Source organism: Myotis yumanensis, unplaced genomic scaffold (assembly GCF_028538775.1).
Source record: "Myotis yumanensis isolate MYYU_CA2020_CCGP unplaced genomic scaffold, mMyoYum1.0.hap1 SCAF_14, whole genome shotgun sequence".
In the NCBI taxonomy this organism is placed as follows: domain Eukaryota; kingdom Metazoa; phylum Chordata; class Mammalia; order Chiroptera; family Vespertilionidae; genus Myotis; species Myotis yumanensis.
The window spans coordinates 23,924,154-23,939,156 of NW_027223765.1; the positions used below are offsets into that span (position 1 = coordinate 23,924,154).

A 15,003-nucleotide genomic window follows, 5' to 3' on the forward strand; every position below is an offset into this window, starting at 1 on the left:
ATGGCTGGTTCTGAGAGGACGACCGATGAGCAGAATATTCCATTACTGCTGGTGTCAGAGTCAAGGAGCGTTTCCAGCTTCTTCAGCTGTGGCACTTCCTGTGCTCAGAGCCAGCTGACTGGCTGCTAGAACAACAAGCCTTAACTGCGGCTATATTAGGACGGTGTGACTTCCTTTGCCATTCTGGGACCCATCTTGGTAACCTCATGGCATGCTTCAGCTTGGGCTAAGGCTTAAGACTCCCTGCATCAGGATGGAATTAGAAACAAACGCTGACCCTCGAATCCCACAGTAAGAGTTTAAGATCTTCTGGGATGTTGCCGAGAGAGCCCCCAGGGCCATGTGGACAAGGAGGCAGGTTACATGTCACCTTTGTGATTGGAAAGAAGTGCCCGGCATGCCTGCTGCCCAGACTTGGGGAGGATTACATTTCATCAGGTGGCCAGCCTGCCAAGGCACAAATGTGGAAAGGGGGCCCAGCCAAAGATGTCAGGCATCAATCACTGTCCTGGTTAAGCCCAGGGCAAGAGTGATCAATGAGCACACTGCTTGTGAAGAACCCACAGGCCTTGCAGCTCTGAGGGGGAAATCTTTGCTCTTGGCCCTCCCAGAGCAGGCAGCAAAGAGGACACCCTGCAGGTGTGTCTCTCTTTAAGAAATCAGGACCTGTCTGTGTGAGAAAGATGAAACCAAGCCAGTTGCTGTGATAACCACCTATGATAATCTACATAGTCCTTGGTTCTATACAAACTCCTTTTTCACCTCTAAGATCTTTGTTAGCCTCACAACAAACCCGTGCAGGTATATATTTACTGGCTCTATTTTACAGATGAGAAAACTGAGGCACAAAGCAATGACATGAGTTACCCAGGGTCTCATGGCCAAGGTGAAAACCCAAATCTTTGACTTCCCCTTTGTGTTTTCAGCTTCTTCCTCCTCCCTTATTTGATCTGGGGAAAGGAGGTGAACAAAACAGCTTCATACCCATAGGGAGTTTATGTCTCATGGGGAGACATTGATGAAATGATCACAAAAATAATTGCATAGTTATAACCTAAGATAAATATTATGGGTCTTTATCCTGAGGCCAGTGGGTAGCCATCGGGTGGAAACAGCTCCTGTAATAAAATAGAAATGCTCCTGATGAGCAGGCAAGTGGCCTGACTGCTAGGCCCAGCTTTGCTGCCTTGCTGCCAGGTGACTTGCAGTAATTCCTGCTCCTTTCTGAGCCTCTATTTCCTCATCTGCCCAGTGAGTGGAGAGGGTTGGATTGTTGTTGTTTTCCCCCCCAGCTGTTATGTGTCATGTTTCTAGGACAGAACGAAAAGTAATGTCTGCAAACTTGCCACCATCACTATCTCAAATGTCACTTGCCCTCAGTTATTTTGGAGCTTGGTGGTCAAGATGTCTGAGGTTGCATCCTGCCTTGGGCTCTTGCTCCAAAGTGCAGGGTGGCCCCTGATTTAGAAATAAATGGGAAGGAAGTGGGTCATGCCATGCTCTCATAACAGGATCCACCTTTCTCTCTCAGGGACAGAAGGGAGATGGTGGAGTTATGGGTCCACCAGGCAAGCCTGGGCCTTCTGGTCAACCTGGCCGTCAGGGTCCCCCAGGCCCTCCGGGTCCCCCATCCACAGGTAAGAGCTATACTGCTTCACTTGACCTACAGTGTCGCACTCCTGGCCAGCCTCCCGGAGAGAGCACAAGGAGATACCAGCAGAGGCCTGCCTGGTGTTTTGAGTTAGAAACTGCTAGAGAAACTTTAATCTATATAATAAAAGGCTAATTTGCAAATCGACCGAATGGCAGAACGACCGGTTGCTATGACGCACACTTACCACCAGGGCGCAGACACTCAACCACAGGGGGAGCGCTGCTCAGCCAGAAGCCAGGCTCACGCTGGCAAGCGCAGGGGCAGTGGTGGGAGCCTCTCCCACCTCCGTGGCAGTCAAGCATCCCCTGAGGGCTCCTGGACTCCAAGAGGGCACAGGCTGGGCTGAAGGACACCCCCCCATCCCACGAGTGCATGAATTTCGTGCACCAGGCCTCTAGTATATTTATAATTTCTCCACAGTTGGGCTCATTCAACTTTTACACAAGGAAGATAAACATTGTTCTGGCTTTGTTTTTAGCATTTTGGAGAACAAATAGAGGAGAGAAAAAATTACATTGATGATGTCATTTATACATTAAGTGAAAAATAATGCACATATTTCATCAATAACACCTTTTACTAGAAAACCGTTTCATGATTCTAAGCAATTCTCTTAAACCTGGAAGTAAAGATAACATTCTAAAATTTTCCATCTTACACAGTGTTAGGAAAGAGTCCTTGTGGATTTGCATGGAATATTAGAAAGAAACGATAAAAAGAAATCAAAGTCATTTGCAAGGTCATAGGTACCCTGCTACCTTGTTTTACTTTGTTTAATATGATAAGCTAAACCCTTGATTTAGTTCGTTCTCATCAGCTCAAAAGCACATTGTATAAGCACAGCATCTCTATTTCCAAGAAGACTGTTTACTCATTGAGCAACATTCTTTGTCCTCAGTTATACAAAAAGAATCAAAACAATTTTTGTTCCAATTTTTTCCTTAAGAAAAATGAAGACAAAATTTCCCAGTGCACTCCCTTTCTCTCCCCCCCGTGCTTATGGAAATATATTTGCAACCACATCATGGGATGATCAAGAAATGTCATATTTTGTTAGATCCTTTAAACCAAATTAAAGCTAGTTCTGAAACTCCAATCTGCCAGAATGCCAGGAAAATTCAATCTTAGACTCCACTTCTCCAACTGCCACAAAAGAATTGGGTAAAGATCCTGGGAAATTATGGCAGAAAAACAGCAGAGGGGGATCCCTCCAGCCTTTTATCTGCCCTTTTTACCTGTGAAATGCCCATTGTCTGAGGCCACGTGGTCCGTGGGTGCCTGTGACTGCCATCTCATGCCATGCTTAGGCATTCGAACATCTCCAAGGCTGGGAATCCTGGTCCCTGTGGTTCACTTCCCACGGAGTGCTCACAGCCATTCCTTCTGAGACCTTATCTCTTCTCCAGGATACTGGGGAGTGGATACCTGTTCTCTCCAGGCCTGTGGGGATCCCTCCTCTTCCAATCTCTAGCCCCCTCTCTCCTCACACTTCATATACTACCCCCCTCTTAGGAGCTTTTCTCTTCTGAGAACAGAAAGCAGAAGTTTTCAAATAGTACCAACAAGTTACCTTGTGACATCTACTTCTATTTGTTAAGGGAGCTGGATTTGAGATGCAGGCTAGGCCCTGTGTCCATCCCCATGATCTGTTTCCCTGCGTTGACTAGATGATCCAGGTGGAGGTCCTTCCAACTCATCTTTCTTCTGCCTAACATTCCCCTCGAGCCCCATGACTATGAGCTGCCAGGGACTGAGAGCACGGCCTGAAGCCTGGGTTTTGCCTTTGGAAGAGACTCTCTTGGACCTTGGGGCATTTAGGGGCCACAAGGGAACATGAAGGGGCGGGGTGGGGGGGGAGTTGTGCAGATGCATAAGGAGGTCCTTAGCATAGTCAAACCTTAATATATGCATCCATTTGTAAAGGCCAGCCCTTATCTAAATTGAATTCCTTCCCTCCTTGGGCCTGGATCGGGTGAGAAGGCCAGGGCCTGGAGACCAGCAGCAGCTCACTCAGATGCCCACTCTTCTGTCTTGTCAGTCTCTGGTGGATTACAACCTCATCCCTTTAGTAGGCCATTGTAGCCTTGTTTTCTCTCCTTGGTTTCCTAGCTCCTTCTCACTCAGCCGGGGATGTTCCTGTCCCCTTTCCCTCCACCTCCCCATCCTCTTCCAGATCCTTCCAGCAGATGCCCTGCCCTCTGCAGAGCTGGAGCATATTTCTGCAGTCTGGCTGGGTCCCTGTGGCCTAAAATGACTTTCCTGTCATCTTCTGGGTCACCCAACAAAATCCTCTCATTCTTTCAAAGTCCTCTCTTCAGTAAGGCCTTCCTTGGTCCTTAATGGATGGGTCTCCTTTCCCTGCTGCCCCAGTCACACATTGCCTCCCTGCTATTGCCCCTGGTTCCCCAGTCACACATTGCCTCCCTGGTATTGCCCCTGGTTCCCCAGTCACACATTGCCTCCCTGCTATTGCCCCTGGTTCCCCAGTCACACATTGCCTCCCTGCTACTGCCCTTGGTTCCCCAGTCACACTGCCTCCCTGCTATTGCCCCTGGTTCCCCAGTCACACATTGCCTCCCTGCTACTGCCCTTGGTTCCCCAGTCACACATTGCCTCCCTGCTACTGCCCTTGGTTCCCCAGTCACACATTGCCTCTCTGCTATTGCCCCTGGTTCCCCAGTCACACTGCCTCCCTGCTATTGCCCCTGGTTCCCCAGTCACACATTGCCTCTCTGCTGTTGCCCTCCACTGGTAAATGTTTTTTGCAGATGTGTTTCACCTTTCTTCTAGGTGACAAGTCCTTGAGGCAGGGTCTGTGGCTGAGTTGGCTTTACATCCCATGGCACCTGGCAAGTGATATGGATGGGGCTGGTCCCCACAGGTGCTCACTGGGCTACATTGGCTCTCAGTCTGTCCCACCAGGGTATTGCAGAGCAGGGTGCTGGCCATCTCTTTGGACTGATGTCCCCTCCTGTACCTTCTTTTAAGTCACTTCCTTTCTGGGAGCTTTCCAGAGTGAGAGGAGAAATAATTCTTAGAGAGAAGAAAATGGGGCAATAATCCTGCTCTTTAGAAAAGTTTTTTGGGAGTGGGAGAGAAGGGAAGGAAGGAGTTTAATGGAGGCTTTCCCTGTGCCTGGGACCAGTTGGATAGTAATCAAGAGTTGAACCAGGCCCCCATAGTGATTCCTCAGACTACCTTTGAGAATCTGGTAAAAATCCCAAACCCACTCTCAGGGGGGAAAAAATGTGTCTTCCCCAAGATGCTTCACACTACTTCCCAGAGTCCCAGAACCCTTGCCTCAAATCCATCTGGGGATATCATCAGGCAGAATTCTCCTGGGCTAGTCCAACCCTCCCTTTACAGATAAGAACTATGAGCCTGAGAGAAAAGTGTCTTCCCCAAGTTCACAGAGCTGACCGGTGGCCACATCTGATCCAGAATGTCCATGACTCCTGGGTCTGAGGCTTTCCCACTCAGCCCTGCAGCCTCTGTAGGGCAGAGTGGGAGCTGGGGGAGATGTGGGGACTATTCTGTGGTCCTCTGCCTTTTCTCAGATTCTGCTCAGACCTGTTCCCACCGCAACAGCCAGTGGAGAGGAGCAGTTCCCTGGGCAAAGGTGGAGAGCAGGTCCTCTGGCTGCAAGGATGCAGGGATGGAGGCCAAGCCAGGCCCCCTGGACCAGCTCCGAGAGGCTGAAGTGGGGAAATTTGGGTTGCTGTGCCCTTCAGTGTAGCCTGGCAGGACACAGGCAGCGAAACAGATGCCCTCTGACAGCTGGGAGGAGTCAGCAGGAAAACTGCAGTGGTGGCAGGAAGCAGGCTCCCTGCCACATCCTGTCATCTAAGGGGAAGGCTCCCTCTGGTTCTGGTGCCCAGTGCTGTGAGATGAGATGGTGCTGCAGGAGGTGGAGACGGTGGGAGCTTTTTATTACCCAAGTTACAGAGCAAAAGAGGCACTGCGGGGTAGGGGAGGGAATGAAGGCAAAATGCCTTTAGGATGTAATTTGCCATAACCAAATTACAAATTTGGCTGAGTCCTTCCTGCACCAGACAGGGTATAAGTGAATCAGTGTGGTACCTGGGAATTGCCATCTATCTCCCTGCAAGCATCAGTGTTCCTGGATGTTTGTCTTTTGAACGGCATAGTGTTGTCAAACATGAATCAAATCTCCGCTTCAGCACGACTTAGCTGGATAATGGGACAAACTCCAGAATCTTTTGAGGCCATGGTTCTGAGGAGTTGTTGGGGCCATTCACATCCCTGGTTACATAGTATTCCCACCTTAGTTTGCCCAAGTGCTTAACTACCAGAATATTCCTGGGCTGGTGGAGTCTCTGTTCTCTGGAACACAAGATTGGGGCTCCTCCCACAGGATCATGTTCCTATTTCTTGTTAGAACGAACAGCCTTTACTTGGTATAAGATGTTGACAAGCCTCCCTTGTCTTCATACTGGCAGCATCTGGGCTGGACAGGCTGAGCCTGCTGGTGAAGGATCAGGATGTGGGGGTCTTCCCATCAAGGCCTCCTCCTCCAGCTGTGGCTGCTTCCCTGGGGTCCTGACCAGACCTTTCCCTGGGACCATTTTATTTCTTGTCCTTCTGGGATCTGCAAACTGTCTCCCCCGTTGCTGGCTGCCCTGATGTTTTATAACCTGAAACCAATGACTGGTTGGCATTCAGACTCCCTGCCTATTTTCCCAGGAGGAAGGGTCTTTATTTCATTTTTCAGTCTCTATCTTTTCCTCTCTTCCTGTTGATTGGATGGCTCTTGCTCCAGCACTTTTCTGCCAACTGGAATTGTGACATCTAGATTTTTCTGAAGACCTTTTCTTTCTAGCTAGTCTGCATTCATTCATTTATTCATTCACTTAGTCATCAGACATGTGCCATGCCCCTACTGTGTGTCAAACCCTGGTGAATGGAAATGGGCATCAGCCCTGCCCTTGTGGAACTTACATCCTATGGCGGGGAGGGGGGGGGGGTGGGGGGTGGGGAGGGGGGGCGGGGATCAGATAATCTCACAATATACAGAATCACAAACAGAGATAAATGTCTTGAAGAAAATCATAGAGGACCATGAGATTGTATCCGAGGTTAACAGGAAAGAATATGAGGATTCAAAAAGGCTTCCCTGGAGAAGTGCAGAGAATGGCACGTGAAAAACCGTTCCCTTGCCCAGCGGTTCTCCACCATGGTGCACAGTGGAATCATCCTGAGAGTTTTTAAAAGTACGGTTGCTTGGGTCCCGTTCTCAGGAGTCCTGAAGGCCTGGGGTGCGGCCGGGGCATCAGAGCCTTTAGAAATGAAGGTGGGAGCTACTGCCCTAGCAGGTCTCCGACGTTGCAGGGAATAAATTTCCTGATCACATCTTTTCAGGACACTCTTCTCAGTACCAGGGAGAGTACGTGGGCTGAGCATTTTTGAACTTCTATTTTCTTCCAGAAGAAATTTTAAAAATGCTTACTCAGAAGTTCCTTTGTAAAGACCCTATATATAAAAACAATATAAAATGAATTTTTAAAAAAACAATAAAAGTTTATTAGTGAGCAATTTATCTGCAAGAAGTCCCCTGTTGATAGTGGTCTAAGAAGAGAGGATTGTTTTTTTCATACAATAAGAAAGTCAAGAGATGGACAGTGGCCCACTTTGGTTCAGCCTCTAAGGGTCAATACTATCAGGGCTCCAGACCCCATAAGCCCCTGGCTTGTCCCTTATGCTGGCTTCTCTCCTCATCCTTGATACTTCATGGTAGCAGTATGGCTGCTGCAGCACCAGCCATCTTATCTGTCTTCTAGGCAGGAAGAAGGGGGAAGCTATGTCTCTCCCCAGCGATGATTCTCCCTTATCAGGACAGGCTTTCCCAGATGCCCACCCTTCTTCCACCACAGACCTTGCATTGATCAACACTGTGGCACACGGTCACCTCCAGGTGCAAGGGAGTCTGGGAAGTAGAAGGCCTATCTGTCTAGTCTCTAGCAGTGGTTCTCAACCTTCCTAATGCCGCGACCCTTTAATACAGTTCCTCATGTTGTGGTAACCCCCAATTTCATTGTTACAAATTGAACATAATTAAAGCATAGTGATTAATCACAAAAACAATATGTAATTATATATGTGTTTTCCGATGGTCTTAGGCGACCCCTGTGAAAGGGTCACGACCCACAGGTTGAGAACCTCTGCAAAGTATAAAGAGAGGGAAGGGAGAATAAGGGTGGAGAAGGGTGTTACCACACCCAGCATGGTTAAGGAATCCTGTCCCAGAGAACATCACCTCCTCCACATCGTGGATCAAAAGCATCTCTTTGAACCTCTGCCCTGAAATACTGTGGACTTCAGCCTTCTTTCTGTTGTTAAGGTTGCTCACATCAGCCTGGGCTGTTTGGTTTTCTCTTCCTTGGCTCTAGTAACACAGTCATCTGTTGCTCCCTAGGACAACTTATAATGGGACCCAAAGGCGAAAGAGGATTTCCAGGGCCTCCAGGAAGATGTCTTTGTGGAACCCCCGTGAATGTGAATAACCCTTCTTATGGGGAATCCGTGTATGGGCCCAGCTCCCCGAGAGTCCCTGCGGTAAGGTTCTTGTGGGAGAAATCTGGGGTGTTACCTAGCAGGACCTCTCATCGGGTCCTCGGGGCTTTGTAATAATAAAACTTATTTTTTGTGTATGTATGTATTTGTTTAGCAAAACTTATACTGGGTACACACTCATAAGAAATTGGAACATAAGGAAAAATCAAAAGAAAACTATTTTGTTGTGAGTCCATTTTGATGTATTTTCTTTGTCTTTTTAAACAGAAAATTTCAAAGAAATACAAAAGCAAAAACAAATAGTGTAATAAAAGTCCATGTGCCCTTTACCCACATTCCATATTTATCAACTCATGGCCAATCTTGCTTCCTCTTTATGCCAGCCCACTACTGCCCACCCTCCCTTGGTTTATTTTGTAGTAAAGGCTGGACACCAGTTCATCATAAACATCATTTGAACTGATGCATAATCACCCGTCCACCATGCAGTTGTGCTGTGATTTATTTAACCAGTGTCCTATTGTCAGTGTTTATGGGGTATGCCCAAGCTTTTCACGAACGTACATAATACTGTAATGAACACCTTTGCGAATTTTGTTAAGACTCATTTGTAAATATTGAATTACTTGCTTAGATGACCTCACCTTCCTATTTAAGTCTTGGGCACATTTTAAATGTTTTTAAAAATTTGGATATTTTTACTTCAAATGGAGACATTAGGAACTGGATTGAAAAGCTATGGGAATCAGGAGGAACGCTAGAGGGTAACATGCAAACGCCCTTCCCACTGATAACCAGTCCAAGGACAGCGATGTGTCCTCCTCCAGCCCTCCCCTGCCCCCACGGGAAGTGTTTTCTCGAAGCCTCACCAGTGTGTCCTCTGGCAGATTTTCGTGGTCAACAACCAGGAGGAGCTTGAGAGGCTAAACACCAAACATGCCATCGCCTTCCGGAAAGACCAGAGATCCCTGTACTTCAAGGACAGCCTTGGCTGGCTCCCCATCCAGGTACCCAAGGCAGGTGCTCGGGACACCCCCCACCAGGAAAGGCACATACCTTTCAAGGTAGAGAAGGCCAACAGCGAGGCTGGTGCAGAGTTCTGTTTCCATGGAAGGGCTGCGCATCCTCCCTCGCTGTCTCTGTGCAGCTCTTCATGGCCCGGCTCCCCAAATAGAACCTTTTCTTCTGAGCCAAGGTTCCCAACAGTCTCACGTCCCTGCACTGCAAGGGCACTGAGTTGATCAGGCCCAGCCTTCCTGCCCCTACAGAGATCTGGGCGACAAAAAAGCAGTGCCTTTCCCACCCAGGAGTGGGGGGCGCTCCTCGGCAGAGCCCCCCTGGGCCCAGAGCTTCTGTCCCCAGTGCCAATGACCTGCCCTGCCTGGCGCACTGTCCTTGGTAACTTGGTGTGTTTCTTTGGCCAGCTGACCCCCTTCTATCCTGTGGACTACTCTGTAGACCACCGCGGCTCCTGTGGGGACGGGGTCCTGCAGCCCGGGGAGGAGTGTGACGACGGGAACGACGATGTGGGTGACGACTGCATCAGTGAGTGGGGCCCTGCCATCAGGGTGGGGGTCAGGGCAAGCCCTGGACACCTGTGGTGGTTTGGGATCATTTTAGAGCCTGCGGGGTGTACCTGAGCTGTTGTGGAAATGATCTGCCTCTGAGGCCAAATGTTAACTCCTTCATTATCCAGGCAGGTCACTGGGGGTTGGGGTCAAGGCCCTTGCCCCCAGAGAAGCCACCAGGGCCTGCTTTTTTTCTGAATCCTACTTCTTGGCAAAATCCAAATTCCAGTCCATGTTCTTTGTCAAAAGATCAGGGTGAAAAACAAACATTAAAGAGAGAAGAAACCACAAGCAAGATAAGGGTGATGAAGAGTGAAAGGAAAAAGGGCGAAGCCAAGAATTTAAATCCAGACTCACTTTTACCAGATGGAGCCCTAGTAGCAAAGCCTTTTTTAGTGAGTGGGCCCAGCCCCGGCTGTCCTGCCCCTGCCCCTTCTCAGGGCTGCACCTGATTGTGTCCTCTCAGGCTGTCACCGGGCATACTGTGGAGATGGCCACCGGCACAAGGGCGTGGAAGACTGTGACGGCTCTGACTTTGGCCACCTGACGTGTGAGACCTATCTCCCTGGGTAGGGATGCCCTCACATGCTGTTCTGACACCCTCCTCCCCCTCCGCCACCCTCCCCCCTTCTTTCTCTCTTTCCTTCACAAATAACTTTGAGTGCATCTTATGTTCCTGGTATTTTCTGGACACTGAGGTATAGTAACAACACAGTACAGGATTCCTGCTCATCCGGGGGAGACAGGCAATAGACCCACAGCCACTGGGTGTCCTCCAAGAGCAGCCAAGGCCAGGGTGGAACAGACACAGCCACCAGCTCCATCTGGGCTCCGGTGGCAGCAGTCTCCAAGCTCAGCTGTTACCCCTACGTGAGCAACTCCATCCCTAGTGGCCGCCATGACCACATTAGTCTCTGGGGCTACGGGCCTGGGAGGGAGCCCAGTGGAGGGCGGAGGTATCAGGGCATCTAAGCATCTGTGTAACAAGCTCCCACCAGGCCTGTGGGTGCAGGTGAGACCACACCAGCATCTAACTTTGCTCACTCATGGCTCCTTCAAGAAAACCCCAGGAACTTAGTATTGCTTTCAAGGACCCCTTTAATTATTTCTGAGCCTCTTCAATGGGGTTTGTGTTGCTCAGGGTGAGTATTCTAGTGTTGTGACCTCTACGTTGACATCCCCAGGCCAGCTGAAGGCTCTGGCCCTGTGAGGCACTGACTCCGTGCCCAGAATGTGGCGGCCTGAGCTCCTTTCAAGGTGTGATATGGTGCTACGTTCCCCGGTCCTCATAGAACCAGAGTTGTCTAACTCTCTAGGGAAAACAGGGAGGCTCCTCCCTTAGCTCCAGGGGATACCTGGCCTGTCAACCCTCTTACGTCCCTCAGGAGCCCAGTCTCTTCCATCCCTGTTCCTCTGAAAGGCGTGGACCAGGCCCTCGCCAGAGCTGGGAAGCCAACACCAGGCTGCTCTCTCCATTGCCCCCTCTCTCCTCTTTTCAAGGGCATCTTTTCGATGCCCACACCCAAACCTGTATCAGCATATCAGATGGGGGGGGGGGGGCGGGCGGCGCTGGGGGGAGGCGGGGCGGAGACTGTAGATCAGTGATGGCGAACCTTTTGAGCTCGGCGTGTCAGCATTTTGAAAAACCCTAACTTAACTCTGGTGCCGTGTCACATATAGAAATGTTTTGATATTTGCAACCATAGTAAAACAAAGACTTATATTTTTGATATTTATTTTATATATTTAAATGCCATTTAACAAAGAAAAATCAACCAAAAAAAATGCGTTCGAGTGTCACCTCTGACACGCGTGTCATAGGTTCGCCATCACTGCTGTAGACCTATAATCACCCCAAGGTTCCAAGCACTCTAGCCTTGGCCAGGCCTCCACTGCATCTGATGTCTGTGTGTGCTGTGCCCCCTTGAGGTAAGGAGGGCTCCTAACAGGCACCTGCCAGAAAGTTGGCAAAAGGGCCAAGCGGGTGGATGGCTCCATGGCAACAGCTGACTGAGTGTAGACAGTCACTCATGGAGAAGAGGATTGCATGCAGTGGTCCTCCACCTTCCTAATGCCGCGACCCTTTAATACAGTTCCTCATGTTGTGGTGAGGAACTTAAATTATTTTTGTTGCTACTTCATAACTGTAATTTTGCTATTGTTATGAATCGTAATGTAAATATCTGATATGCAGGATGTATTTTCAGGGGTCGTGACCCACAGGTTGAGAACCACTGGTAGAGCCTGGCGTGCTGGGGTTTCTCTCCTAATCCCTAGAAGCCTGGGGTGCTTGTGAGCGTAGGCATAATGCACAGCACGCTGTCTCAGGATTAGGACTTGGGCTTACGCAGGGATACACTGCGCTGTCCAGTGTGGTAGCCTGCAGCCACACGTGGCTATCTAAATTTAAATTATAAAGTGAAATAACATTTAAAATCCAGTTCTTCAGTCACACTAACCTTATTACCAGTGCTCAGTAGCCACAGAGGGCCCGTTGCTGTGTAGTAGACTGCACAGCCATAGAACATTTGCATCAGCACAGGATGGTCTAATGGACAGAGCCGGGCATGTTTCAGGCCTCGAGACGGGGAGATTCTCTCAGAGATGCTGTGTTAAGGCAAGTCTACCAAACCTCTCTCCTAGACCCCTCAGCTGAGCTCAAGGGGAAAAGACTACAGGCCTGGACTCCACCCCCCCACATCCCTGGCCTCATATGAGAATGAGAACAGTCTCTATAGAACCCTGGGCAGCAGTGGCTGCTGTTGGATGAGGTTTGACCAAAGTCACCAGAGTGGCCCTTTAGAACATGGCTTTTCCCCCAGGGCTGGCAGGACCTCTCCTGCCCACTGCCCGGTGTCCACCCTGACCTGTATCTGCCTCCTCAGGTCATATGGGGACCTGCAGTGCACCCCGTACTGCTACATCGACTCCACACCCTGCCGCTACTTCACCTGAGGACGCCAGGAGGTGGCTGCATCGCACGTACCTGCAGCAGCATTTCCACCCTCATTCAACTGACCTCGTACCGTCCTGGTCCAGTTTCCACCACCTTCATTCAACAGAAACAAGGTCAAACTCTTGCTGCTAAGATGTGCTTTTAACTCAGTCTGACGGGAAGAACTCAGGACCACTGCATCCTGTCTTAATCCAAAGTATTGGAAGACCTCCCACATGCCCAGCCTGGGGAGGCCCAGGCTCCCACTGGGCTGGTAGCCGACCGACAGTGTCCACTGTCTTCTGGAGTATGGCCGACCAGGCCCTGAACTGGCTTAGCACTGTTAGACACACATAGACCTGCAGGCTGTTTGCTCGCATCCCGGTGGGAGCACCTGGGATATAGGCCTCTGCCCCTCTGACTTCTGGAAGCCTGGGCATCTCACCAGGGAAGCCAGCCTCCAGCTCTCTCCAGGCCGGTGAACCACACAGCAGGAAAGGGGGCCCCTTCTCTCGGGGTAGCTCCCAGCTCTAGACCCACTGAGGGACTCCTCAACTACCCACAGCCCAGAACAGCCTCATGTGGACACGGCTCCCCTAACAAGAGACCCAACCATGAAGAAGTACTGAGAAAGCCTCAAACCCATGCTCTGTCTGGTTAGAGGGTGAGGCTCAGCTGGGGTGCCAAGAGCAGAGAGTAGTGAGTAGTGGCCTTCTACTTTTCCATGTTTCCCCAAGGGCGGCTCTCATGGTCTCACCACTCCAGGCTCCATCTTGACCTCGTGGCTCTCTGCAGTTTGACTTCCATCTCACAAATGCCCCTCATGTCCATTTCTGGCTCAGGAGATTCTCAAGCAAAGTTCATGCCCAGGCAGGGCTGAGGAGCCCCCCACCTGGGGTTTCCCATCTGGGACCCAACCACTTCTAGGCAAAGATAGTTTCTGTCCTGAGCTCCGACTGCTGGCTGCCTGCTGACTCTTGTGACCCCCATGTCGTCATAGTGCGTAGCCCGGTCCTCATGTCTGTGTGCCCGAGCCCCACAGGTGTCCACAGGATCATCAGCCTGCACGTCTGTGAGCTGCCTTTCATCACTGGCTTTCCTGAGTGGGGCCCCAGCTTTGTTTTGGAAAGACATCTCCGCACGGCAGACCTCAAATGGGATTTGCCCATTTGTTACGAGATGCAGGGACATCCTAGGCTTTTGTACAAAGCTATTTCCTGTGGCTGAGTCTTGGTGACTCAGCAGACAGGAGCGTCTGGTCCAACAGGCCATCATACTACAGTAGACGGGGTCGGCCCAAGGGAGGTGTCATTTGTGGTGGGCACATCGGTCAGCCTGGTTTCCTCAGCCTCTACCCCATGTCCTGGGGTGATGTTGCTCCCACGTAAAGCCACCACCTTCATACTGGGATCTCCGGTGGGAAATCAAGAAATAAAGGCAAAAAGAAAAAGAAAGAAAGAAAGGCAGTTCCTTTCCCTGCTGTGGCTCTGTCTTCCCTGGGAGTTTGGAAAGTGTCTAGCATTGCCAGGTGGAATGAGGGGTCTGAGTTCAACTCTTCTTTCCAGACTGCAGAAGGTTCTAGAGCTTAGAAGCAGTCCCGCTCCCTCAGGGACAAGGGAGGAAACTGGGGTGCAGAGGTCACAAAGCTGTCTTGCTAGCCCAGCCCCACCCCAGCCTTGTATTATGACCTTGTTTCAGATGGTGGAGATCCAGTACTGTCTTGGGCCTGGCTGAGAGGATCCCTGCCCTGGGTCTCACACCTTGGAGGGCACTAATATGTTTAATTATCTTACATAATAAAAGCCTAATATACAAATCGACCGACCAGCAGAACGACTGGTCGCTATGATGCATACTGACCACCAGGGGGCAGGCGCTCAACGCAGGAGCTGCCCCCAGCGTTGGTGGCAGGGGGCGGGGCCAGCAAGCGGGCAGTGCCAGGCCAGCCAAGGTGGGTGCCAGTGGGGGCCCCTCCGATTGCCCCGCCAGGCACCCCGCAGAGGGAGGTGACTGGCGACGGCAGTGGGGGGCTGGGCCGGCGAGCAGGTGGCGCCAGGCCAGCCTAGGTGGGTGCCAGCAGGGGCCTCCTGATCGCCCCACCAGTTGCCCTGCAGATCGCCCCAAACACTAGCCAGGCTGAGGGACCCCACCCGTGCATGAATTTGTGCACCAGGCCTCTAGTTCAAGGAGATTGTTACACTTGAGCAACCCAGAGTTACCACTCAGAAGCTCCAGGAGTGTCTTTCTTCTCCCTCACCTTCATTTGTAACATTCTGAGAGGATTGCAAATCACACAAAAGTAATGGGTTGAAGAG

At 50.5% G+C, this 15,003-nt stretch overlaps 1 protein-coding gene across 2 annotated transcripts in view; it reads left to right on the forward strand.

The window, feature by feature from the left end:
- COLQ (collagen like tail subunit of asymmetric acetylcholinesterase) overlaps positions 1 to 14,678 on the forward strand; it is a 55,583-nt gene extending 40,905 nt beyond the window's left edge. For both annotated transcript variants that reach the window (XM_070433368.1, XM_070433367.1), the window contains exons 12-17: positions 1,532 to 1,637; positions 8,088 to 8,227; positions 9,073 to 9,192; positions 9,610 to 9,730; positions 10,220 to 10,322; positions 12,639 to 14,678. In XM_070433368.1, the coding sequence (XP_070289469.1) occupies positions 1,532 to 1,637; positions 8,088 to 8,227; positions 9,073 to 9,192; positions 9,610 to 9,730; positions 10,220 to 10,322; positions 12,639 to 12,708 (660 nt within the window). In that variant the 3' untranslated portion in view covers positions 12,709 to 14,678. The remainder of the gene's footprint in view (positions 1 to 1,531; positions 1,638 to 8,087; positions 8,228 to 9,072; positions 9,193 to 9,609; positions 9,731 to 10,219; positions 10,323 to 12,638) is intronic.
- The last annotated feature ends 325 nt before the right edge of the window (positions 14,679 to 15,003 follow it).